The following is a 27,641-nucleotide window of genomic DNA, read 5'->3' on the forward strand; positions in this document are numbered from 1 at the left end:
AAGTAAACCATACAGGTTTTAATTTTGAAATAATATGTTAAACAATACTACATCAAATCCACGTTTAAAATAGTATGACGCGCGGGATTATTGGAAGATTTGAAACTTTACTTAGAACCTGAAGAACATCACTCGTCAAATTAATGTTTCTAACTTGAGAAAGGAAGAGAAAAGAAAGCTATTTTTTTTTTTACTGCCATGGACTGGAGGAAGCCAAACGAAAGTTGCTTGTTCTACACAGAGGGGCTCGGATCTAGAGGGGAGAATGATCTTCGGTTGGTACAATCTTCATATACATATTATACTAGTTATACTTTTCGAGGGTACTGGCAAAACCATCAATGGGCTAATGTTTTAAGTGATGTATTGGATAAGTGATCGCCCATAAACGACCGCACTCGAAACTTTGTGACAATGTGTGACGAGGGGTAGGAAGGGAAGGGGTGGGGTGGTGTTTAGAAAGTTTGACGACAACTTTTTTACATTTAAAAAAGACATTTTACAACTGACTTTTAGCTGTTGTTTCGCGTTTGTAAAAAAAAATAAACACTCTGTTTTACTTTTGTAAATTGAAATAAAAATTGATGTATGTACTCAAATGCTGATTTAGCCCAGTAAATATTTTTTAGAAAGAAATCGATGGTTCTAAAAAATGCAGTTTGAGGAGGGTGGGGGGGGGGGGGGGGAAAAGAGGGGTTGTAGGTTGAGGTGTGACGTCATTTTAAGGGTTGAGGAAGGGGTCTGGCCTTTTGTGATGATGTGTGACGAATGGGAGATAAAAAAAAACTTTAAACAAAAAAACGTGACGTCATTCATGGCCAACCCTCTAAGTTCAGACAATGAAAGATGATGCTACACCCCCACCCCCTCCAATCATAACTCTAACACAAAAAAAAAAAGATAAAACTAGTCCACCCCCCCACCCTCCTTAAGTCCAACACAAAACGATTAATCTCACCACCCCCACCCCTAAAAAAAATGATGAGTATCTCACATTGAACAGACGACTCAATCCCACACCCCCAGGTACGTGAAAGCCGTCAAGAATCCGCCCCTGTACGGGCTGTGTACCCGAACTTCCCGCCGTGACCACCGCCCACCCAGCTGGCCCCCGGGCACGGAGTACCAGTACGCCTACTGCAGCAGCTATAGGAGTCTGCTGCGCCCATAGAGGACAAGGACGCAGGGTGGGGCGTCTGTTGGCCCAGGGGGTGGCGACAACAACGGCGCCCCAGAGGGGAACACCCTCTGTTTAAGGCAAGTTGTGTTGGCGTCGAGTTAACAATCTGTATTTATGACTCGTATTACACATCGATTTTTTTTCTCTTCTTCTTCGTCCTTAATTTTAGTGTTGGAAGGGATCCGTTCCAGTACAATTAACTATACTTGTCAACCGGTTATGCGCCATTGAGGCGATTGATTCCGATTTCAGCCTGTTTTTCTTTTTGGATTTGCTTCCATAGCCTTTGTCCAACCAAGATCAAACTACAAGGCAGCGGTTGTCTGATTTTGGAGTTGTCTCGTTGTCTCTCCTAGAAGAGTGTGGCTGTCTCCAGCTAACGAACCTCATCTGCCCGAGGGTTCGAACTCGAGACTTATCGGTTTAGCACACATCTATTTATAACTTGAGACTTTCGGGTTAGTAGTCTGGCTCTCTACCGCTAGGCCACGCCGTCCCAATTTGAATAGCTTATATTACATTTATTTGTGCGACGCTTTTCCTACATACACAGAGTTTCTTCCAGGCAAATTTTTTACCGCCCCCCCCCCCCCCCGAACGAAATGAAATTTATATAATTTATATAGAAAATATATACTTTTAACAGTGTCCGCCCCCCCGAAGAAAGTTTACCGCCCCCCCCCCCCGAAAATTTCAAGTGCCCCCCCCCCCCCCGGAGAAAAAAGTCTGGAAGAAACACTGTACATACATTGTACAATAACTAGGCCTACTGTGTAGCCTGGAAAAGAATGAAAGCGAGAACTTACTTTTCTTATTAATCCTTACATTCCTCTTGAAATTACGACACATACGACACATTTAAAAAAACAACTTTTGGTTGTACTTCGCTGAAATAAATTGTTGGCGTCTCATTCAAATTTAAAAATCAACTGCTTCCAATATGATTCGACATTGACTGGTCATTTACTATATTCAAGCTAGGACGTTCCTCAAAATATATCGCAGAAAGTTATTTGAGATCCGCTTACGTCCTTAATACGTTGAGATTGTTTTAAATAGCACTGACAAATGGTGGTTGGGGATGGGTAGTAAGTTTTCTGAGGGTGGGGGGATACAGGAAAAATTATATATTTTCTATCAATCTACCGAAAGTGATGCCTGAAAGAAACACTGCATAGTATTGCCTTATTGTGTTGTAATAATAACTGTTTTAAAAAGTGCAATTATTATTTTTTACTATTGAACAGATTCTTTAATTAAACTTTCATACTCACTATAAAGATACAACAGTCCAATACCAAAACCTGACCCTAGTCTAGCCTTAATCTATACACAGACCTAAAGCTAAAGATCCCGTAGTGACAAAATATATTTATACACGTAGTTTGATACGCTAATCAATAAGAAGGAAATTTATTTAATTTCCAGCTGTACGAGACCACGCCCCACCCCCTGGTAGACAAACACTACCGGGGCGCCATCTACCACCCCGACGACCCCATGGGGGTGCAGGTCCCCGAGGAGTTGACCAAGTTGAGGGAGAACCTGGACGGTTCCATCAGGAGGATGAGCTGCCAGGAGCATCTACAGAACCCCTACACCCCCAACTATCGCTACCAGGACTGGGTGTCGCGGCCACTGACAGAGGTAAGGCGTGCATGTTTGGTACAGGTAGGTGCAGGTAGGTGCAGGTAGGTGCAGGTAGGAGCAAGTAGGTGCACTTGACCACTGACAGAAGTAAGGTGTGCATGTTTGATGCGGGTATGTGCAGGTAGGTGCACTTGACCTCTGACAGAGGTAAGACGTGCATGTCTGGTGCAGGTAGATGCACTTGACCACTGACAGAGGTAAGGCGTGCATGTCTGGTGTAGATAGGTGCACTTGACCACTGACAGAGGTAAGGCGTGCATGTCTGGTGCAGGTAGGTGCACTTGACCATTTACACACAGGTAATGCCTGCATGTTTGGTGCGGGTAGGTGCAGGTAGGTGTACTTGACCACTGACAGAGGTAAGGCGTGCATGTCTGGTGCAGGTAGGTGCACTTGACCATTTACACACAGGTAATGCCTGCATGTTTGGTGCGGGTAGGTGCAGGTAGGTGTACTTGACCACTGACAGAGGTAAGGCGTGCATGTCTGGTGCAGGTAGGTGCACTTGACCATTTACACACAGGTAATGCCTGCATGTTTGGTGCGGGTAGGTGCAGGTAGGTGTACTTGACCACTGACAGAGGTAAGGCGTGCATGTCTGGTGCAGGTAGGTGCACTTGACCATTTACACACAGGTAATGCCTGCATGTTTGGTGCGGGTAGGTGCAGGTAGGTGTACTTGACCACTGACAGAGGCAAGGCGTGCATGTCTGGTACAGGTATGTGCTCTCGTCCACTGACATATGCATGTATGTGCGCTTGACAACTTAATGTGTGCAGGTCTTATGCAGATGTGTGCACTCTATCACTTACTGAGGTAAGAAAATCAGGTCGGGCACTCGATTTTTTTTACAGAGGTAAGACGTGCACATCTCATGCAGGTATGTGCACATGATCATTTGCTAAGTTCAGATGTGCAGGTATGTGCATTAGATCACTACCAATTAAAATAATTTGAGTACATTTTTCTTCTATACAGATTGACCATCTTTTAGGCCCCGAGTTGTTCTAAATTAGGAAACCATTTTAGAAGAACAAAAAAAAAAGGATTCTGTTTATAGCTTTTGGGTTGTAGCTTTTTAACAATTCATTACAGTATGTAAATAAACTTAATCCACGAATTATTTACTTGACCTCCTAGATTGTCAGAGAGATCGAAGCCAACCACACCCTGTACTGCCACCTACCCCCCGCCCCCACCCAGTACTGGGACTTCTACAACGAAGTGCGCATGGGCAGACCAGCGAAAAAATCCGCCCCGGAAGTAGAATACCGCGAGTGTCGGGTCATCCCAATCCCAGCTTACAAGGACATCCCGGATGTGGTTCCCAGTGGCGCCACCAATCACTATGGTAACCACTCCAAGTACCAGATGTCACTGCCGCCATTTTATGACCCTGAAGCCTCTCAACCGTGTCAGTTCAAAAAATAATGCGCGTACAAGCAGTCTGGAGTGTGAGTTAAACTTTCCCGTACCATCTGTAAGCTCGAGTCGGTGCTAAACATCAACACATTTGATTAAATCATTCTAATTAAAGTCATTTAAAGAATAGAGAAATGTCGACTTGTATCCCATCAGAAAATAAAAATATAAAGTAACATAAATTAACTTGAATTCATCTTTCTTGTAAGTTTATTTAGTATTTTTTATTTTATTTTTGTATGGAATTTTTTTATTTCGAATTTTTTATTTAAAAAAAAATACTTTCGTTTTTTTACTGTTCAATTTTGTTTATATAGTAGATATTGAAATAAGCCTAATAGTTTTGATTTTAAGACAATAAAGAAACCAAACTCATTTAAGAACAAAAATTTTCATCAAACTACATGTAGCCTAACTTTCATACTTTGAAGTACTTAGTGCAACAACAACTTGCTCAAATATTATTATAGAGAAATAAAAGTAAAAGGGAAATAAGTTGGCAAACAATTTTATTTTATATCGTTTTTAAATGTAGACATCGATTTTAAATTTAAGGGCACTGTGATTTTCTAAGCATCTTTGTATCACAACAGTAGACGTGAAACATAAACTGTTTACATTAAAAGATGGCATTACAAATTCTTACACCTGTGTTAGTTTCATAAACAATAAAAAAATTGCTTGTAATGGAAAAAAAAATTATCATAAAACTATAATGTGAAAAATATAATACTTGTAATATATCACAGACAAAACTTCGTTACTTTTTATATATACATGTACATGCACTTTATTTTAAAAGGCTCTTAGTTTACATATTTAAAGTAAGAACATCTGAAAGTATGTTATTGTCCAGATAAATGTTCCAATTTTCAATTTAAAAATTCCATAAATTTTCCGAAGCATGGGTTTTTTGTTGTTGTAAGACATGAAACTCTTTCAATGGTTTTTAATTTTTGTCTTTGATTTGATGGCACAATGTCATGAGCCTTGTTGAACAGAAAGATGAAATATTTTGTTCTTTTCTTATGGTTTATTCTTATTTTATTTGTTAATTTTGAACTTAAGATGGTTGTAGTTTTCTTTTGTCCATTCACCATAGTATTTTTAAATTAGGAAGCTACTGTCAATGTTTTAGAAAAAATCTTTAGGACTGAAATAAAAAACAGGATTGTTTTTTGAATACTGAGCTTTAGATTGCTGTATTAATTTGTCCATTCACAAGAATCACTTTAGGAATCTGCACAGTTTACTAAGAGCGTTAAAAAGTACAATGCACGGAATAAGTTTCGAAACTATATATTGCCTAGATATTAGATATCAACATTAGGCAACACCGTTGCCCAGGACTGGTAGGCAAACTCCCCTTTTTTGTTCCACGGGGCCCCAGGGTCCCCAACAACATGGCGGGTGGTGTAGTTAGTCAGGTAGTGGTACCCGCGGTAGTTCTTCCGGTCCATGTAATCCGGGCTGGCGATGTCCTTATCCGGGAAGCGAATCTCCTCCATCGAATCCTGGGTCCAGCGGCGTCGCACCATCTGCCCGGGTGCCATGTACCTCTCAAAGTGGATCCAGTCCCCTTGGACTTGCGGGTCGAAGTATAACGTGTGATACGGCAACGGCCACGACCCTTCCGCCCATCTTGCGTTCCCTGGCCCGTACGCGTCGTTCCCGTCCCGTTTGTCTTTCAAATCCAAGATGGCTGATTTTCTCCGCGGAGGGAGAGAGAATGGTCCGAAGTACCCTGGAATAAATGGCGGCCAGGCTTTCTGCGTGGCCATGAAGGACCCGCCATTTTGAGAGACAGGGGGTCGGTTTTCTAAACGGGTCGGGGTTTCGGTGGGTGGGGGGTATTTTAGCGTACAGAACTGCGACATGGCGTGGGCTGGCACCCCGACGTGGGAGGCGGCGGCACTGCTGGTGTTTTGGTGGTGAAGTTTCTTCAAGATGGCGACAGGGGTTTCTGCGAGTTGCCTCCCGTGTTCACTTCCTGTTGATTGTGGACAATGGGAAACAATCACAAATTGGATGACGTCATTAGAACAAAAATAAAGTTTACAAGTAAAAGTCTACGGCGGATACGAGACTGATATTGTTAAATAGAAATTAGCCCGTATAAAAAATGGGCAGCAATATTTTGTAAATACACACACGCTCTGGGAAAATGGGAACTTAGCCCGAAAAAAAAAGGTATACACAAACGAATGAAATAGGATATTATAATTGAAATCTAATTAGTTTCGTGTCTAATGAGGCAAGAGGCTTAACCAGGTGGGGTGAAAGTGTAGGCCCTACATCTCAGGTGTCGCCTTTTTCTAAGCATGTAGCCTTACACAGGGAGAGGTGTATGTATAGGGGGCACACCTTTCTAAAGCAGTAGGCAGTCCTCCTGGGGGGGGGGGAGGGGGAGTCGAACGTGGGAGGTGTATGTATACCCTTTTCTAAACTAGTATGTAGCCTTCCTGGGGGAGGGGGAGGTGTATGTATATGGGTCATCCTTTTCTAAGCCAGTATGTAGTTCTACGTAGAAGGGAGGTGTGTGTATAGGGGAGGGGACACCCTTTTCTAAGCATGTAGCCTTACATAGGGGAGGGGGGGGGGGCTGGAAACAGAGAGAGTAAGCTCAACCATATACTATGTATGGATAGTGAATATATTATCTAACACGTTATGTCTGTATTCAATTAAGACATTGACTCCAAATTTGTTTCCATAAAATGTAAGGCTTTGATATAACAAAGATGCAATGAGCGATTTCCTCCAAAATGAAGCTACTTTGATAATCTATTTTTAAAACACAACATTCTGTAGTACCGAAAATATCACAGTCCATGGGGTTAGGGGGAAGGGCTGGTGGTGTGTTGAGGAGAAGGGGAATTAAAAATGTTATAAAATATGAGGGGTAGTGATGTTGGAAATGTTATATAATGTTTGGGGTAGAGGGGAATGACATACTTTTTGTGTTATAATCCAATATTATCTGCATTATCACTTTAATAAACAAGAGTTCGCATAGGGAACAAAAATATGTAACTACGTGTCTTATCTAGGGCTTGCTGAGTTTCCGATGAATTTCGTCATTATTTATTAAGATATATCTGTAGGATCAATACGTTAGCCATAACCAATGACCCAATCGATAAACGTCATACAAACTCTAACCACTGGTTCAATCCCAACGCTACCCTAGTTAGTGCTTCAAACAGGAAACGGGGTAAATTAACACGAAACACCATAGCTGCATTTTTCAAAGGGTGACCTGTTTACCCAACTAACCGTGAAGAAACTGCTTTTTATTATATCTTGCACTCAGCAACATTAAAAGCACAATCATAGCCTCAAAAAAAAAAAAAAAAAAAAAACCCCATACAACAAAAGACAATTAGCGTGTAAAATAAATTTATGAAATGTCCTTGACATAACACATCAGAATTCAGTGGCGTAGTAAGTATTTACGGCGTCTGGAAATTGAAAACCAATAATCTTTTTTGTTCATACATCTCAGTCCATTCGCCGTTCAGTTATTTTTACATTTAACTTCTTTTGATTCAATGTTCAAAAGTTGTAACCATAGTACATAATGAACTTGTAAACACAAAAATTATATTATATATTGTTTCATCGAAGATGGTTTATGATACACTTTTTAAAATAACCAACCCAATTAAAAGCATTCTTTTAGCCAGCTTTTAAAGCCCATTACAACTGTATCAGTTTAAAACAAGGATCTGATCAAGTTTCCTAAACGCCACACACCGCTAAATGGATGACACGATGGTCAAAGGTTTTGGCTCCTAACAAATTTATGGGCAGTAATCAAACTAAATCAAACCAAGTTATCGTTCCTGGTTTCTATTCTACGTGACAGCGCAAAAGCAGAAAAGGTTAATTAACGTTCAATTTTTAGCCTTAACCCCTAAATCAACGAACAGCTTGTAAAGTCACGAAACACAGCTCCATATATATAATATATATATATATATATATATATATATATATATATATATATATATATATATATATATATATATATATATATATATTCAGATTTTTAACAATCCACTTTGTAATGTAAGTTATAATGTTTTTCAGCCTTATTCCCATGAATATAATTAAAGCTAAATAGACTAAAAGTATGCACCAAACTTATGGTAAACTTATCATAATGATCTCAGCGCCACCTTATCAATTGGGAACTCTATACATTCTTGCCATCTTTCTAAGCCTGCCCTTACCTCGCCTCACAAAATTATGTACATCGTTATTATTGTATGTAAAATGAGTATGAAAATACTAACTACCGATACAATAAAACACACGATTTCTATAATTACTGTATAAATAAGAAAAAAAAACAACAAGAAATTCTTACCAGAACAACAAACACACCTGTAAGACTTTAGAGCTCTGACAGCACGCGCCGATCGCTCGTGATCGGTGAAAATCGATATCTTATTGATCGGTTTCCAATCGCCGATAATAGAAGTTGCTACAAAACTTAACGGTGTGTTGTCAAGTGTGTCAGCTTTACATTTCACGACTACTTGTGTGTGTGTCTTTTTGCGGGGGGGGGGGGGGGTAGGGAAGTGTCTTACCTTTAAGTGGTGGCTAAGAAAATTTAAATAGACTTTAAGCTGAACTTAAGTCTACTGGGATTAAATGATTGAAACTCTGGTTTAAGCCTTTAGTCTGGAAGGTTAAACTCTGCCTATGGTGTTAAGGAGTTGTGGGTAATTAATTTGAAGTACCGTAGAGACTTACAGACCGTTTTGGAATTATCACCCAAGTGGGCTTTCTACGTCACACAACGCTAGAAATGTATTTACACAATTCATCTGTTTGCATGTCCTGAGAGTTTCTTTAGATAAAACTGGTTCATGTTTACACTACACTTATTCTTGTTGAAGTAAATGCATAGTAATCATGAGCGTATTAATTGATTGAATTTATTCGTTCGTCGTACATGCTATAGTAGTTCACCCCATATAATATGTGCTACGTGGATCCTGAGGTAGAAATTACATGTAGGCCCTATTTATGTGACATGTGATGTCTAAAAATACACCCCTCTCATCCATCACAACTAAAAACCCAATCAACATAAACCCACCACGTGTTTCAGCATAGCCATGCATAATATCAACAATCTCGACTCCATGACGTCACCACAGACCCAGTTCCAGACTGGCGCAGGTGTCTATGTGTTGGTCTCACCTGGTTGCCAACGGCACCCGACCCGCCGGCAGGTATTTATTACCTGGTGTGCCGATCACCAGAGGTCACTGGCGAACGATTGCCGTGTCGCGGGCTAATCAATGCGTAAATAAAAAAAAGAGATTGATACTGTGTTTAATTAATGCGTCATTAATCCATTGAATTTATGCAGCTGTGAAGAGCAGTCACAATGTTGACGTCGCGTGCAAACAGAGCATTCACGTTGGAAATTAAACAAAATAAAATTAATTCCTTAAGAATGATATGCAGACATTTCTATTTCTTCATGGAGTAACGAAATTAAAATAACAAAAACAAAAAATCGATACCGATGAATGTTATTAATTTTATTACCATTTTAAATTAAATAAAGTCACGAATTTTTAGGGAATGAAATTGACGCTTTAATACACGTAACGATGACACTATTCTTGTTTTTTTTTTGTGTTAACGATTGATTTGGTATACGAAGACTTACAAAGATTGAATATTGGGCAGACGTTAGTTGTGTCCTTAGGTGCAGCTCATAGATAAATGGCCCCAGAATGTAAGTTCAGTGTGCCCCAGGTGTTGTCCGAATCCGAGAACGACCTCGGCGGATGAAGGTCAGGGTTATGCAAAAACCCACTGTTGAAGACCGTACTCTGCACGCCGGTTCCGGGGACGGCCATTTCCGGAAAGATGACCTCTTCCGGTCGGGGCTCCGTACCCAGACGGTAAAGCTTGTGGTAGGGCTTTTGGTGGCAGTAGGGGTCGCAGCTGTCCGCACGGTCATCCCAGTAGTGGGTGGAGAAGGCCAGGGGTAGGGACGGCAGCCCGTAACGCCCGGGCCCAAAGGGCAGAGGCTGGTTGGTGGGCAGACGGGGAAAGGCGAACGGGCCGAAGTAGCCGACAGGCGGAGGATCACAGAGGTCAAAGTTCAGGTTGTTTTTGTCGGCGTAGCCCAGCATCCGGTACATGGGTGGACCGTCTTCAAGGCGGATAAGCCGGGCGTGAAGGGGAGGGTAGCGAGGTACTCTTTGCATCATTTTGGAGTTGCGTGCCTTTGTGTTTTTTAACTAACGTCTATTTTACCTAGCACTCCTGCAAAAGTAGTACAATAGTTTTAGTTATCCTTTGTAGTAATTGATTTAAAATAAATAATCACAAAAATTTATTAATTTTTTTTACTAGCCCTTCCCTCGTTTTCGTATAGCTGGTACCAAAGACATTTAAACCCAGAACCTAACCTCTGTCGTCATCTTAATCCTAGATATAACCCAAAACTAACCTCAGACCAAACCATAAACTAAACATAACCAATACCCTCAAGCCAACCATAGCTATAAAGGTTGAAGTATCGATAATTGATTTTTTCCTGCCCTAGAGATATGGGATGTAATAAAACAATAAAAGCAACCAACGCATGGCCCTTGACTGATATAGAGGGTATTTTTTGTATCCGTATCACTATGAAGGTCAGTCGGGGGTTGAAGTTAGGACTGTGGCTAGGGATAGGAACAGGATTTCCAAAATGTTAAGAACATAACGTACATAAATAGGTCTTATTTTCTCTCCCCCCCCCCCCCCCCCCCCCCCCCACACACAAGCCACTAGCTAGATGGGATATGCTGTAGAACTTATGACTACACACAAGATGCGGAACCAAAATGTATTCCAAATAAATAAAAAATCCCACTCTTCAGTCGGTAGGAATCTGTGTAGATAGATCTAAAGTCGATGCAACTTTTGTTTGCTATTTGAAGAATGTGGCTCGATTTTACTAGATTATGTAGAGTCCAGATGTATTTATCAAGTGTCCAACTACGTCAGTTAAAATCTAACACGATTATACGTAACAGTAACGCCCAGTAGATCTATATTGGTCTAGGAGTTTTACAAAGTGCCTTACACATACCAAGAGAACATCACATGGTCCGGTGTTTACAACGGAAGTAAAATGTTTCGGAAAATACAAAAAAAAAATTAATTAAAACAGTGTTTTTCGGTGCACATGTTTATAAATAGATCCGTGCGAAATTTTTTTAATGCAATAGCAAAAGATAAATAATTAGATATGTTTTCATACGCTAACATAACACTTTTCACACATATTTAATTATAACTTAAATATAACCCAGACTGACAGTATAATTCACTTTTCTCTCAAATGTAACATATTATTTAGCATGGCAACATTCAACGCAGGAGTAAAGATATACATAAAAACACGTTCATGTACTTTGTGATGTGTAGTTGTCGTAAGATAGAAAGAAAAACATTACAGCGCTCTCCTTAGCAATCATCAGTTGGGGCAATGAGTTGCTTTTAAACAAAACAAAAAATAATATGTCGAAATAATTTTAAGTATTATATTTTCGTTGTCGACATTCGATACTAAATGTTTTTGACCGTATATATTTAAAAAAAAATTACATCAAGAAAAACAAGAAAAAAAAACAACTAATAACAGCAGAAACAAAAGCAATGTTAATCTTTTAAGAATTTGAACCGTAGAATTTTCATCAGAAAAGAACCGCTATAATTTTATCGGGGCCACTTCTTTAGATTGATAATAAAATAACATAGCCATATAACCCAAGTGATCTAACCAGAATTGATGTATAGACCAAACCGTGTTTAATATTAAAACCAGTTTCATGTATGTTTACAGCTATGTTATACCACACCCAGATTTTGTTTTTTAAACCATTACATCAATATATTATGAACGTATACAAAGTAAGCTGAGGAAAACAAATTTGATCGATACTCAGGAACTGTATAATTCTGCTTCGTTAAGCACAACACACGTTTTGTGTGTATGTGTGTGTATGTGTGTGTGTGTGTTGTATGTGTAATACAATTCATGTAAAATAAGATAATGAAGACATTTTAAAACCAAGGCAGAAAATATTAACGAAAATGAAAGGTTTTTTTTAAAATAACGTTTTAGTTATAATTTGTTTAAGGTATATATGACACGATCATAAAATATGACCATTGGATGGTAAAATATAAGATTTAATGTGCTCCTTGATTGGACCAAAAAATGTTGGCAAAGTTTCATACCAGAAACAGTTTGGACTAAATAACAAAATCTAGCAAAAAACAACAACGTGTTATATATAAATATGTTAGTAGTTACATTACAGCAGCACCGGAAACCAACAATAGATATTTATGTAGGAACTATAAATTAAAATTGTGAGTAATGGTTAGTGTAAATACCACCATCGTTTGTTAGTGTGTGCGGGTTAGTACACGCAAGGGTACTCACTCTTGGTCACGTGACTGGTAGAGGGACGTGAACGTGTACGGCCGGATGGGTGTGAACGGCGTCTGCATGCTGTCCCAGTAGTTGATTGGCTGCTCACCCGATGCACGCGCGCTGTAGTAGTTGAACGGCTGGTCGTCTGTCGTCTGCACGTCCTCCCAGTAGCCGTCTGGCAGGGTGAAGGATGTCCTCATGAGGCCAGGCATTTTCACACGTTTGGTACCGCTGTACATATAGATAACGGGAGTCACGTGATATAGATTGTAAATTCCCACTCATGTCCCCATCGTCACGAAAAGTCTGTCCTAACACCAAGTAATGTATCACTCAGAGTACTGCTGTATTCGAGGTTCATAAAAAACCCAATCTGTCTTTGTGTTTTATAAACGTAGTGGTCGGTGGGTAGAGTTTACGACTGCTTCCTCGAAAATCTCGAGATCGGACCCCGGGGTCGAGTCTGTAAGACGTCCGTGAGTCCACCTCACTCTCGTATACTTTACAATATGAGTGAAGGTGGGTCAATGAAATGCGAAGCTGCATATAATTTGTATTTCTTTTAGGAAACAAACTATGAATAACATGCTTTTTTTTTTCTTTATGAAAATGTTTTTGTATGAGGGGTGGGGGTGGGGGAAAGAGATTTTAGAACTTACTTTAGGTGGATGGATTGGGGGGGGGGGTCAGACGTGTGACGATACGGAAGAGTGGGGGGGGGGGGGGATAATTGCCCGTGGTTATCTATAGATGATACCGAAGTGCGCGATGTTATCTATACACGACATCTCAAACTGAGAACGGCAGTCAGCAAGCAGGCTGCTGATAATTTAAACATCAGTCCTTTTAATTTTGAGTACAAGCACGACTAGCGTGAAGCTACCAAACAATTAAATACCCCGCCTTTCACTCCCCAATTTTATCACAAATGTGAAACTTTACCCCCCCCCCTTCCACTCCCCAATTTTATCACATATGTGAAACTTTACCCCCCCCCCCCCCCTTTCCACTCCCCAATTTTATCACAAATGTGAAACTTTAACCCACCCGACCACCCCTTTAGTAAGCAACGGTTTACGTACCGAAGTTGAAGTATTGTTATATTTATTTATTTACTTATTAAAAAATAAATTCTCTTTTGTTCTGATTTTAGTTTTGATTTAACCAGCGTTCCTGCTACGATATCTATTAGTTTGCTGCATTCGCCCAATTCAACCAAAATGTCTGCAAGTGATTTTCAAAAACCACTTTGTAACACTATTATCTCATTCTTAAAAGTTTGCATTGATTGTTACTCACGGACAGACCTGAGTCCGGGATCCGATCTCAAGCCTTACGGGTTAGCAGACGTAAACTCTACCATTTGACCACTCCGTTTATAAAACACAAAGATAGGTTGTTTTTTTATGAACCTCGAACACAGCAGTACTCTGTGTGATATTATACTAGAGGCTGGGTTTGACTTTTTGTAACGATGGGGAAATGAAACGGTGGATTTAAATTTACCATTAGCTTAACCCTAAACTACATTCGATATAACATACATCATTGTGTTATTGTGTACATCTGATATAACATACATCGTGTTATTGTGTACATGCGATATAACATACATCATTGTGTTATTGTGTACATGCGATATAACATACATCATTATGTTATTGTGTATATCTGATTGTGTACATATGATATAACATACATCCTTGTGTTATTGTGTACATCTAATATAACATACATCATTGTGTTATTGTATACATCTGATATAATTATTATTGTGTTATTGTGTACATCTGATATAACATACATCATTGTGTTATTGTGTACATATGGTAAAACATGCATCCGTGTGTTATTATTGCTGAAGATAATATTTTTAATAATGTAATGTATAGTTCTATAGAAGCCGGCAACCTAATCTCTATGCGTGTATGTGTGTGTGTGTGATTTGAACGCGTTGAAAGCGATAGATCGTATATCCCACAATTAAGAAGACACAGGTAGGACAAATTAGGGCGCTCTCATGTTTTACATTGGACGTCTTTAATCCCTCGTCGTTGTATGATCATACCATTGTGTAAGGATCACGATGTTCTATACACATTCGTCTGTTTTCTTAAAGGGGTGTGAAAGAAATAATGTACTGACGCTAACACACACACGCACACACGCACACCCACACACACGCAAAAACCAATTTTGGATTATATTACTTAATTAAAATACCCCAGAGTTGTAAAATTCAAACAATACTAAAAAATTTGAAGTCTAAATGTTTTGAATTTAAGTTGTTAATAATGTTGATGGTGTTAAGACATCACTTAACAGTTACCATTATTCTATTGGTGTCTGTTTTCAAACTTATTATCACTGTTCTAACTATTCAGACACTTAAAAATACAATCTCTAATTTTATAAGAACTTTTTAAAACGCATCAAATTACTAGAGTTTTTAATTTGAACTATGTCTATAAAATAAACAGGTTAATAAAAATAAATACATATTTAAGCCTATATGTATATATATATATATATATATATATATATATATATATATATATATATATATATATATATATATATATATATATATATATATGTGTGTGTACGTATATTCACATCTATATTTATGTATACATACATTTCTATACTGTAACTACATATTTATATGTGTACATATTTATTTAATACTAATTAATAATAAATAATATAGCTATAATAATAAATTGTTATATACACAATGTTACCTTTACGTCAGAAATAAAAGACAAGCTGCACCTGATAAATTATGTTCGATAACTCTTGATTACAGCTATCGCAAACAGAGTTGTCGTTATTAGCCAGCCGTTTTTCTTCTAACAGAGAGCGTCTGAGAGTAAGGCACAGCACACCACTGCTAAATTATTGCTGGCATTTCATTATACCCCTGACGTCGTCCTTCCGTCCCCGACCCCCCCCCCCCCTCCCACTCGTTTTACGACCAGCGGACGTGTCGTTCCATTATTTACCTATTGTTAGAGATCGGCCTACATGTCTGGATCTATTGGACTATTATCAAATCGATTTATCGATTATTATGTTTTCAAATCGAATTTTCGATGGATGATTGCCGTTGCATAATGGAAATTGATATGTTAAACAAGTTTTTTTTTCTTTTCGGAAAAATTAATTTTGTTTTCTTTCATACTTGCACTAACCCGTCCCCACTAACCTTTTGTTCATCTCCCCCCACCCCTCATAAAAATGCAGTAAAACCATACTCCCTTTCAAGTATTTCCACTCCTGGTCTACTAAAGATAGGGATAGATTGCATAAAGGGATAAGAATAGGGATAAGACTTGGTTTGAGTAAAGGGATATAAGGAGTTCGATATGTGGATAACAAGGTTTATATTATAATAATATTATATGTATTTTTAAGTGATGATCCGCGGTGATGTAACATCCGGGATATTAACTGGACTGTCAGCAAATACGATACCAAATTTTTTCAAATTTACGATACTAAAATCTGGTATAATTTTAATACAGGGTTTATATAGACCTACATAAAAGGTTAACCATGTATTAGCAATAAACCCAATCGCTTTTATAAATAAATCCTTATCATTAAAAATAGAATTGATTTTAATATATAAAAGTAAAGAATCTTCTTTAGACCTAGCGATCTATTGTGCAGATGTAGTAGGGTTCATATGTTTCTTGACCTCGGTATATAAAAGGAAGGTGCGGTCAGCACTTTGACCAGCCACCTTAACTTTTCCTAACATGAGTTAGGTACCCAAACAGAGCTGGATGAACTCAAGGACTTTTGACTCGAGATTTGACTTTTATATATATATATATATATATATATATATATATATATATATATATATATATATATATATATATATATATATATATATATATATAGTAGGCAAACGTCATACATATTAATATGGAAGTGGGGCTGAATAGATTAAAGCTTCACAAAACCATGCAGCATGACATGCACTAGGTGGTCCATAGGACGGCGTGGTCGCTTAGTAGAGTGATCAAACATGAAATCTCGTGTTCGGATCTAGTTCAGGACTTGAGCCTTCAGGACTCCCCTGAGTTCACCCAGCTCTGACGAGTACCTGACTCATGTTAGGGTCAACAGGCGGCTGGGCATAGTCACCAAACATTTCCTGCTTTCGCTGAGTTCAAGAAACATGAACTCTACATCATCCGTCTTATGAATCCTTATGTCTTAAAAGGGAACTTTACATAAGGTGGTCCTTACAAAAAAAAAGGATAAAAACAGTAAGAAACGAAATGACTTGGAAAAGGGTAAGATAAGATAGCGAATGCTGGAATGGTATGCTCAGAAGTGAAGAGGATTCAAAATAAGTCTGTTGTCGAAGTGGTGTATCTACCTAATGTACTCTTTGTTTGCATGTCCTCTACATGCGTGAAGTAAAACCATTACTAAATTAAATTCATTGTTAAGGAGTACACAAAATAGATGATGAAACTTGTATGAGTTAATAGTACAATTTAGTTGTTTTTGTTTAGATTCTTAGATAGAGATTTTAGTTTAAACACGAGATACGTGTGTTCGCTTTTCTTTAAACATATTTTTATTATTAGTGTGTATGGGTAGATGAATCTCTATTATACTAAAGTAACCAAAACCAAAAAATGACGCCACTGATGAAAAGCAGAGTAAGAACACTAGTATAGGGACAGCCAGAGTTTCTTCCAGGCATATCTTCGGGGGGGGGGGGGGGGGGGGGGCTTTGACCCCCCCCCCCCCCCCGAACGAAATTTATATAATTTATATAGAAAATATATACTTTAACAGTGTGTGTGTCCCCCCCCCCCCGGAGAAAAAAGTCTGGAAGAACACTGGGGACAGCCCACACAGTTTGCATTTATTCATGCCATTACACACGTCTGGTTTCAACAACACCACAAGGACAACTCACCAAATTTCTCACTGACATAAACAGCACTGTTTTTATCATCTAACTCAAATATAAGTATAAAGCTTCAAAAAAATAAAAGTTTATTTTCACATTCTAGATACAATTAAAAAATCGTAATCAAATGGTATATTAAAACAAAAAAAAAATTACAATTTAAAATATAAACAAAATAAAATCAGTTGAGATAGAAGTTTCTTTCTAATAATTATTCAACTAAATAATTTAAAAGGTACGTTTTATATAAAATAATAAACCGGGAGTGATCTCCCCTAAACTTTCTCGAATATTCTAATATAAAATTACGAGGGATGGCAACTCAGGACAGACAATATTTGTAATCCATTTTTAATTACTTAAACTTTTTATAATAGATTAGAATCTCGTAAAAAAAACAATTGCACACTAAGTGAACGCCTAATAAAATGTGCATAAAAGTGCGGGATATTATTAGTACTTTATAAATTTACATGCATTTTTTGAGAAATCGGAAATAGCGTAAATTAGTACTTCCGGTCAACATAAATTACTCAAAATTTGACAGAAGGTAGAGAATTAGATCTTTTACTTACTTGTGAAATTTCATGCATCTATCTAAAATAGTACGCAAGTTATAGGCTTTTGAAAAATTAAAAAGAGAAAAAGTACCACTTCCGTTTATCGGAAATCGCTCAAAAGTTGATCAGGATCTACGATTTTGATAAAATACTTATATATGAAATTTCATCAACCTAGCTGTAACGGTACTCAAGTTATCGTGTTTACACACAGACAGACACACAGACTGACGGACAAGATTGCAAAAGTATGTTTTTCCGTATTAGTGAGATGTAAAACGTCGAGATTTGTAAAAATCTCGCTTTTTTTTTGCACGATTACAATACTTTCTCTATACTTCGTATATACGAGAAAGTAAAAATATGATAAAAGACTTAAATTTATATAGGATTTTTTTTTCGGGGGGGGGGGGGGGAGAATGTAAAGTCTATTGTATCTTTTTACTTTTCTTGCAGTGTTAAGACAATTACTACTCACTTTGACTTTGCTCCTCAACAGAAGTGGTTAATTCCCCATTGGGGGAAGGTGTGGAACCATCACAATAACGAAATTTAATAGTATCGTATTTAAAATCTTCTTTTCCTTTAAATTTAATTTCGATTGTTGGGGAAATACAATTATTTACTTTGTGAGTACTTATATTACGCAATGTAAACGTAAACATTCCAGTAGAAAAAGCAAATTTAGTAACAGAAGTTGACATTTCTAAAACATTTTTAGAAATTCTCTTGAAATGATTTTTAGCCAGTTCTAAGTCGCCATTTATTTTTAGCTGTATTAACTTAGATTTAATACTTTCGACAGTACATAATTCGAAGATTTCTGGAAAGGGGCAATTTATACAGAGTGGAGAATGTAAATGTTCAACAGATTTTTTTTCTTTAGTTTGTAAAATATACGACAAACATAACTCCAAAGGATCAATATAAAACAACTTAAACATTACCAAATCACTAACTTCATTTTCGTAAGAAATTTCAAGTAAAGTAAAAATATTCTGATCTTTTTTCAATACAACTTTTACATCTTCTACTTCTGCAAATAAATCACTGTGAGTTCCATTTAATTTTATTTCAGCAATTTTCTGAAAATCCTCTATTTCTGTTGACTTATCAGGCTTAAAACGTATGTACTCAATTTTATTATTTTTCTTTGTTACATAAATTGTACTGTTATTGTTCTTAAACCAGTTCTTTAGAACCTCATTACACAGGTCAGTTTTTGGATGAATTAATTCCCATTTCCCAATCAGTAGAAAATTGGTGGTCAGTATTTCAGCATAATATTTACTGTCAAGTTCATTAGGTATTAAACTACGAGAATGTGCACTATTATTCATAACTTTGTCATTATATTCATATAAATATCTTAGGTGCCGGCGTAGAGAATGGCCGCTTCCTATCCTGGCTCCTGAAATGGTAGAAAAGAAAAAAAAAATGTGTTATGTTGTGTATTTAATGTTTTGTGTTTTTATTAATTTTTGTTATTGTTATGTAGTATTTTTTATGGTGTTTGGTTAAGAATATTGCTGCATATGACTGCTAATCCGAAAGTCTCGAGTTTGATTCACGCGTTCTGTGTCCCAGAGTCCAGCCAGTTCTGAGTTGGTACTTGACGTAAGGAAAAGTAAATTCGGCTGGGCGATCACACTATTCCTTCATATGCCAAGGTCACTGAAACACAGCAACTCTACTTCATCCATATCGCTTACCGCCAGGTTAAAAAAAGTACTTTTTTTCTTACAGCTTAAAGTAAATGTCAGATTTTTGGAACTGTCATTTGGGGTTTAGTTGATGATGGTTGTATTTGGGTAAGTGGGACAAGAAAAGGACATCGGGCTTTATGGAGGGCGTTGTTGGTTGCTGAAGATGTGCATATGGTCATACCTATTGGTATATCATTTTAAAATTTTTTAAATTTAACTGATTTTGTAAGTAAAAATGCAGTAAGCTGGTGTAAATAGTACAACGTCCCAACTGTAGATGTTGCTAAAATTTAGCAAAGTGAATCTACTAGGAATGACATATTAAATAGAAACTATACATTTTTATATAATTTATAAAATATCCTTACTTAATCTGTATAAGATTTGAATTTAAAAAAAAAAACCATAATTAAAAATAAAATGGTTGTTAAAATTCAAATATGTTGGTTTATTCCATTCCAGACTGATTGTTTTCATTGTTTATGAAAACTAGCTAGAATTTGGTATAAAAACTCAACTATGTTTACCTTTTATTGTATTACTGCATATAAGGATTGTAGATCCCAAGTTTTCGACTAGCTCTTCTTCATTCGCTGTTTCTTGATCTATAGCACAAAAAAAAAAAAGATTTTAAAAATAGGTTAGATTTTGAAAAAGAAAGAAAAAGAACAAAATCTAGAATTATCTCAACAGAATAATCAATTTTCAGCAAGTACTTGATAATACGTTTTATTTTACGAAGATTAACATTTTGGCTTATTTATATTGCAGTGTAAATAAACAGTTAAATACTATTTTGGACAAGATTTCAATTATTTTCATTGTTTAAAAACTAGGTAGAATTTGGTTTAAAAACTCAAATATGTTTACCTTTTATTGTATTACTGCATGTAAGGATTGTAGATCCCAAATTTTCGACTAGCTCTTCTTCAACCGCTGTTTCTTGATCTATAGCCCCAAAAAAGAGTTTAAAGTAGGTTAGATTTTGAAAAAGAAAATAAAAGAACAAAATCTGATTAACAAAAACTTACTGATTGACAATATTTTGTTTATAACTTAGCTAGTATTGTCCTGACAATTAGAGTAGCTATATTGTTTGACATCAGATAAATAAGACAAATTAGAAAAATTCATTATAGTAAAATAGTAGATAAACTTTCACATTCTCTGCACTATTTTTGTTAATCCGAATAACTATATTTAATTTATATATTTAAAAACTGATGTAAACTTTATTGTAATGTTTCTTTCATTTAATTTACTAAATTTATATACAATAGTATAGCTAGATGAGAACTATCCCAAAAAAATAAACCCCCACAACAACTGGAGTTGGTGACTCCAAACAGTTTTTAGGCTATATCAGCCATACACAAAATTCTATAACAGGAATGGCCTCTGAGCTATTCAAAACCTCAACAAACCATTAACCCAACATTTATTTTTGGTGAAAAATTTTCCTGAATGGGAAAAATAAGATTTAATGAATAATGAATCAAAAGATAGATAAGTTGACACTCCAAAGTATTAATTTAGATATGTAGGCCTTCACACATTTTTGTTCAGCGTCTGTACAATATTATTATTATATTTTCTAGGTTTTCTACTTTAATGCTGTCATATTTATTCTACCAATTAGGCCTATTTTCTGCATTTTTTCATTTTTTAAAACTTCATTTGTCTACTTACCCAAGAATTCCTCATGATCTTCATCTGAAAATTAAAATTAGTTCTGTATTAGATGAGTAATAAAATATACAATTTGATTTGTCTACTTGAAATAACTCCTTTATATGGATAATATAATTTGAAACTAAATTTATAATGCCGAACAATGTAATTTCAGTACATCTTTGTTAATCCAACAGTCAATTCTGATGAGAATAAATTACCAAACTGGCCTATTATTAGCATCCATTTGTTCACATACACAATCCATGTTGTTCAATTATTACATAGGAAGATAGCTTTATGAGAACTATTACTTTTTTGTTAACACATGGCGAATGAGGGGGAAGGGGGGGGGGGGGTCTAATATGGATGAATGTTGACAGGGTATGTGTGTGTCTGAAATTCATATTTTTGTGCACATCATAAATGGATGATCTTTCGGATTTATTCAAGCTATGAATTATAAACTTGTTGGAATTCCATGTGTAAAGCAATATGATTGTTTAAGTTTGTGTAATTGCCTATGACTAATTAAATAAATATACAGCTGTTGTTATAAATGTTTTAATTTCCAGCTTTCCAATAAAACATTTACACTCATATGTTCATAGTAGAAGAGTAAGAGTACAGATTTGAATAGGATAATACAAATAAAAACAAATGTCCTTTTTTATGTTTCACAACAGTGTGATACATGAAATTGAAGTTGTTATGCTTAAGATTTCCACATTAAAAACAGTCCTACCTATTTTTCTCTTGTATTTTACTTTTAGTTCATCATCATCAATACTTGTGGCTGGAGCAGTGTTTCCCAAATGGGTGTTTGTTTCCTCTTTTACATCTGCAAAGTTAATATCAACATAGATTTTACATTTGTAATTCTATTTTCCAAAATTACGGCACTGTATAAAATGAGGCAGACTGATAGAAAAACCCTTAGACAGTCAAAAAATAATTTGATTCTAGTGGACCAGCATTATTTTAGTTAATGATTCAGAACAAAATATGCAAAAATAAAAATCGCATTTTTCTGAAAATCTCAGTTAGATTCTATTATTTTTAAATTTTGTAATTATTTGTATTAGGCATACTTAGTTACTTCAGTAATAATTTTTATAAATGCATTCACATCTCTAAGAGATAAAAAGAAGGAAATAATTTGTTCTTTTATTTTATGACTTGTGAAAGTAATTTTACTTCCTGTTACATATTATACACAGCTGAAGCTTTCATCTATTTGAATATCAAGTAAAAAGTAAGTTGTATAAGTAGGTCTAGAGTTAGGTAGGCCTACTTACCTTCCATTCTCTTGAGTTGTTAAAAATAATCCAACAGCCTGTATCACAGTAACTGCAACTGAAATAATAGAAATATTCATCATCTTTTCCAGTACATGGGGCAAATGAAGAAGATTTCATCTGTTTCAGAGTCTTCTACATATGAAGAGATAGTGTGGTCAGCACTGTGCCCAGTCGCCTCTTCTTTGCTTACATGAGTTAGGTACCCATCAGAGCTGGGTGGACTCAGGGAGGTTCTACTGACTTGAACCCGGATTCGAACTCAAGAATTTTGGGTTAGCAGTCTAGCTATCTACCGCTACTTACTAAACTAATATTCTAAAACAAAACAGTCAGGCTAATTCAGATTAAGTGGATCTTAATCATTATCTGAACTGGTCTGGTGTGTAGTAGTAGATCTAGATTCATTTCATTGTATACTAGTTTATACTATTTTATGACAATGAATGTAGATTATTGTAGATCTATGTTGTTACATACATTAATCATATCATATACACAGACATGGTCTACCGATGACAATAGATAATATCATAATAAATAGGAATAATGCAATAGCACAGCTCAGCTGACCACACCATCCCTTCATAAAGCGTGCTCAAAAAACAGATTCTGATGGACTCTTCATATGCCTATGGTGTGGTAGATTGTCAGGTGCCAAAAGTCAAAATAGGGTTATTTAGTACAACTCAGTAGGCCTACAAGTACAAGTAGACATATTCAGACAAACATACATTTTTGTTTTAATTTAGGTTTTTTTTTGGCACATATTACAATTTAGTCAATTATATTTTTTATAGATACAGATCTGCTATAGGCCTAACAACTAATCAAATTACTCAGAACACTTAGGCCTATAGTATAAAATACTATAAATAATACACTAACATAAAAAATCGTATAAAAACAAAAATCCCAAATAATAACTAGATTTAAGTATTCTAGTACTAGATCTATATTTTAGGTCTACTTGTCAAATAATAGTGACTCAAATAGACTAGACTGGTCGGCCATGGTAGGATAAACATTAATAAACAATCTATATATAAAATTCTCTTCTGGGAGACCCTAGAAAACAAGCTGTAAACGCGCTCCCTACCACCCCACACCCCTAAATCGTCTGGTGAGCTGTGGTTCACTCTAAATGTTTACAAACAGAGCCGGGTTTAGTGACGTCTATTAGGGGCAGATAATTTAGTTTGAAACGATTTTAAACGTAGGGGGGGGGGGGGTAACTAAGTGGAGTTTACTTAAACGTAAGTGGGGGGGAGAAGGAGGGGGTTATCGTCCTTAACAAGCTACTTATAGTGTTTTGAAGAAATATTTTCAGTGGCAGCGTTGGTAGTGTCGAATTCACAAATTATGAATAACTGAAAAGTAGAAAAAACAACAACTAAATAGCGGCGTATGATATGCCGCGGGTCGGCTCGTAACATAAAAAATACATCTGACTAGTAGATCTAGATCTAGTTAGTGTAGTTAGATCTAGATCTAGAATTATCTAGTAGGCTTAAGTACTAGATCTAAGTAGTTAGAGTCTAAGTACTGGACACCAGCGAGTTGACGAGATTCCTTCCATAATGTTGTTGACATGGAATAAAAACGTGCTTTTTAGATTTAGACCGTAAAAAAAAAATAAAAAATAAAAACTTAAGTTTAAGCCTAAAATTAATTTAGAAATTTTATATTTTTAGAATAAATGCTAGATCTATATAGTATATAAAAGTTGCAAATCCAGAGAACTTGAAAATAATTTGTTGAGTTTAAGGCTACATTTCTATTTATTTTCATCAAGCCTAGGGTAGACTGCTCTAACTTCGACCGATTCGTTTTCGCCCGAGCCGTAAATTCGCTTCTCTTCGGTATATTCCGTAAACTAATCAACATAGAGGTTTCATTTTTACACCATTAAAAACGTTATCCTCTGCCGATTGGTTTGGTATAAATAGTTAACCAATCATCATTAAGATAATAATTCTTATATGCAAGTCTAGACATAGACCTCACTTCGTTATGTTTGGTTTTAACTTCGACCGGGTTGCTCTAACTTCGACCAGCGCCTTGCTCTAACTTCGACCGCTATAAGCCTATATATAAATTATTGTTTTTTTCCAATAAATCTATGGTTTAACGTTGTCAAAATATCAGGGAATTAAAATAAAATAAATGTGTAGGGCTATATTGGGGTAGAAATGCTGTTTAATTATAAAATAGCTATACTAAATAATGAATAGATGGCGCAGGCTTGACTAGGGTGGGGTGGGGGTATTAATCGTTAGGTCTTTTACATATGGCACTATTATTTTCAGTTACATTTAGATCTTATGAAAAAGGAATGCTCTGCTGATTAAACTATTCAATAAGACTATAATTAAACTAAGATAATTCATGCAAAATTATGTTTTTAGGGGCAAGTTTTTCAGTTGGTCGAAGTTAGAACTATGCCAATTTTAAGTGGTTTTAACTTCGACCGATTTGTTTTTCAATATTTGTTTTTACATTTTTATTAAATTAAAAAAAATAAAAACACACACATATACTACAACCTATTTTATAAGCGTTAATATAATTTTAAAAATTTTATTTTATAAATTAAATGTGTTTTGAGCATTGTGAAGCACGACACCCCTAAGACAGCAAAAACTGAATTCATCATTTTCACGCGAGAAAATTCACGGGCGAGTTGTACTTAATATTTGCCGTTCAAGAGCGCGAAAACGATTAAAAATAGATATGAACTTAAATAAGGAAAATCCCCCACAATTCAAGTGTGTAACTAAATATATAATTTATTTTGGCCAATGGTGTTTGTACAAATGTTTATATATTTTTTTTCCGCCCATAGTAAGAAATCGGTCGAAGTTAGAACTCGGTCGAAGTTAGAGCAGTCTACCCTAAGTTATAACTGGATGTTTCACTTTCGTAAGACAAATATTGATTGGCTGTACAGTAACTTAGTGATCGATAACTATTTGTTTACAAAACTTTGCAGATCAAGTTTTTAAATAACAATGCAACTTTAAAACCCCATGACATAGTTTTCTATTTTTAGCTTACAATGTGTACAGTAAAATTTATGGTGGCCTATCCAATAGCAGGATGCCATTGTTTATGTAGCCATTACACGTGAAAACAACATTGTTTTTGCTTTTTTTTAAAATTTTTATTTAGTTACCGAAAATATTAAAAACATCAAATAGATCCAATCTTTAGTAAAGTCCGAAAAAAACCAGACAGGCAGGATTTTATAACCATATTAATTGTAAGTACGCTGTGCATGATTTTTAAATTAATTTAAAATTTATGGACCTCTCAAATACCTTTGAGACTTTTCTCGCTGGTGTCCAATAGGCTACTTTTTCTAGATCTAGATTCTACTTGAAGTTTGTACTTCAATTTGTTTTTAAATTTGTTACCTGTGTGTGTTGACTGTAGGAAGTAGGACCTACTTACTACAGTCAGTGTTGGTTGCTCTTCTGGTGGTGACAATAGACTCGAATACTGAGTATCACTTGGTATGGTAATGAATGGTATATTAAAACATTAACAACGAAAATCTTATAAAAATCACTAAAAGTCACAAATAATACTATGATGAATGATGTAAATCTAGATCTAGAATAGATTAGGTCGGCTCTGGCAGGATAACCATGAAACACCTGTTAGATGTAGATCTAGATCTAAATCTAGAGATGACTTAACATTGTTAAGTTCTTCCGGGGGCAATAGACAATGAAATGACGTAACCACTGTAGGTTCGACTGTGCAGAGGCCAAGCCTACTGGTGAATCATTGAGTGACGCACCGGTTCTGTGGAGAAAAAAAATTATTTTAAATTTGGCCAAATTAATAATTGTGACGGTTTGTAAAGAATTTTTAAAAATCTAAAACTTGTCTTTTAAATTCACTTCTCTAATATAGATCGACGTTGTATGCAAATAGATTAAAAATGTTAAAAAAAAAAGTTTATTACTAAACGAATAACAATCATGATTAAATTGAGGTTCTAGTTCTATTCCATAAATTCGTATTGAAAATACGCGCGCATTCGTACTTTAAATAAACAAAACCTGGCTTATTAGGCCGATTTGTCCGGACGTAGTCTTGTAATAAAATGTTTACCCACTTCTAGATCGAAACGATCTTATTTAAAACTTCGCTAAAAACCCCTACTTGTATCTGACATGACAATAAAAAATTCGACCAGGTATAAATAAAATTAGCCCTTAAAAAAGTTTTTAAGAAAGGATAAATGAGAAAAAGGGGAGTTTACTAGGTGGTAACGGTAATTGTTCACGAGTGATGTGCAGAAACTTAATAAAGGGGAGATAACAGGTTAAATACAATCTACTAAACAAATTTAGAATAATAATAAAATAGCCTGTTTAAATAAAGGCGGTCGAGATGTTTTTCGGCCATGAACCCCAGGATGCCTTAGAAATCTTTTAATTGTTAATATTATTCATTAAAATACATCCAACGAGTTAAGAGAATTATACTGTCCCCCACCCCACCCACAATACTTTGCATGCGTTTTTGGTTGGTATCCGGGGAAAATACTTGAAAAAAAAATAATACTTTGATGTTTAAAACATACTAGATCTAATTGTTCTAACAACAATCTATTAGATTCTACTTTTAATATTTAGAACTAACTTACCCTAACAATGGATAAAAGTAATGTTGACGCTGTACAAAGGATTGTGAAGATACTAAATGTTTTAGGGAATTCTCTGTACAACTCAAA

At 35.9% G+C, this 27,641-nt stretch overlaps 4 protein-coding genes across 6 annotated transcripts; 1 reads left to right on the forward strand and 3 right to left on the reverse strand.

Moving 5' to 3' along the window:
* The first annotated feature begins 9 nt into the window (after positions 1–9).
* Positions 10–4,403, forward strand: LOC131933407 (uncharacterized). The gene is made up of 4 exons (XM_059290185.1): positions 10–275; positions 1,027–1,257; positions 2,609–2,827; positions 3,972–4,403. Exons 3-4 carry the CDS (start codon positions 2,681–2,683, stop codon positions 4,260–4,262), a joined length of 438 nt encoding a protein of 145 aa, XP_059146168.1. The 5' UTR covers positions 10–275; positions 1,027–1,257; positions 2,609–2,680; the 3' UTR covers positions 4,263–4,403.
* A 1,081-nt stretch (positions 4,404–5,484) lies between these two features.
* On the reverse strand, positions 5,485–8,707 carry LOC131933409 (uncharacterized). The gene is made up of 2 exons (XM_059290187.1): positions 8,626–8,707; positions 5,485–6,243 (listed from the first exon to the last, which is right to left on the reverse strand). The coding sequence occupies exon 2, from the start codon at positions 6,128–6,130 to the stop codon at positions 5,567–5,569; it is 564 nt and encodes a 187-aa protein (XP_059146170.1). The 5' UTR covers positions 6,131–6,243; positions 8,626–8,707; the 3' UTR covers positions 5,485–5,566.
* A 1,138-nt stretch (positions 8,708–9,845) lies between these two features.
* Positions 9,846–11,407, reverse strand: LOC131933408 (uncharacterized). Its single transcript, XM_059290186.1, has 2 exons — positions 11,365–11,407; positions 9,846–10,550 (listed from the first exon to the last, which is right to left on the reverse strand). The coding sequence occupies exon 2, from the start codon at positions 10,493–10,495 to the stop codon at positions 9,992–9,994; it is 504 nt and encodes a 167-aa protein (XP_059146169.1). The 5' UTR covers positions 10,496–10,550; positions 11,365–11,407; the 3' UTR covers positions 9,846–9,991.
* Positions 11,408–17,730: 6,323 nt separating this feature from the next.
* LOC131933406 (uncharacterized) lies at positions 17,731–26,654 on the reverse strand. 3 transcript variants are annotated; one of them, XM_059290181.1, is made up of 7 exons: positions 26,311–26,654; positions 22,895–22,952; positions 22,342–22,437; positions 21,615–21,638; positions 20,796–20,873; positions 20,453–20,530; positions 17,731–19,630 (listed from the first exon to the last, which is right to left on the reverse strand). In XM_059290181.1, the coding sequence occupies exons 2-7, from the start codon at positions 22,899–22,901 to the stop codon at positions 18,690–18,692; spliced, it is 1,224 nt and encodes a 407-aa protein (XP_059146164.1). In that variant the 5' UTR covers positions 22,902–22,952; positions 26,311–26,654; the 3' UTR covers positions 17,731–18,689. The 3 variants fall into 3 exon arrangements, with proteins under 3 accessions (XP_059146164.1, XP_059146167.1, XP_059146166.1); XM_059290184.1 differs by lacking the exon at positions 20,796–20,873; XM_059290183.1 differs by lacking the exon at positions 20,453–20,530.
* Between the last annotated feature and the right edge of the window lie 987 nt (positions 26,655–27,641).

Source organism: Physella acuta, unplaced genomic scaffold (assembly GCF_028476545.2).
Source record: "Physella acuta isolate Inbredline_101_S28 unplaced genomic scaffold, ASM2847654v3 ptg002496l, whole genome shotgun sequence".
Lineage (NCBI taxonomy): Eukaryota > Metazoa > Mollusca > Gastropoda > Physidae > Physella > Physella acuta.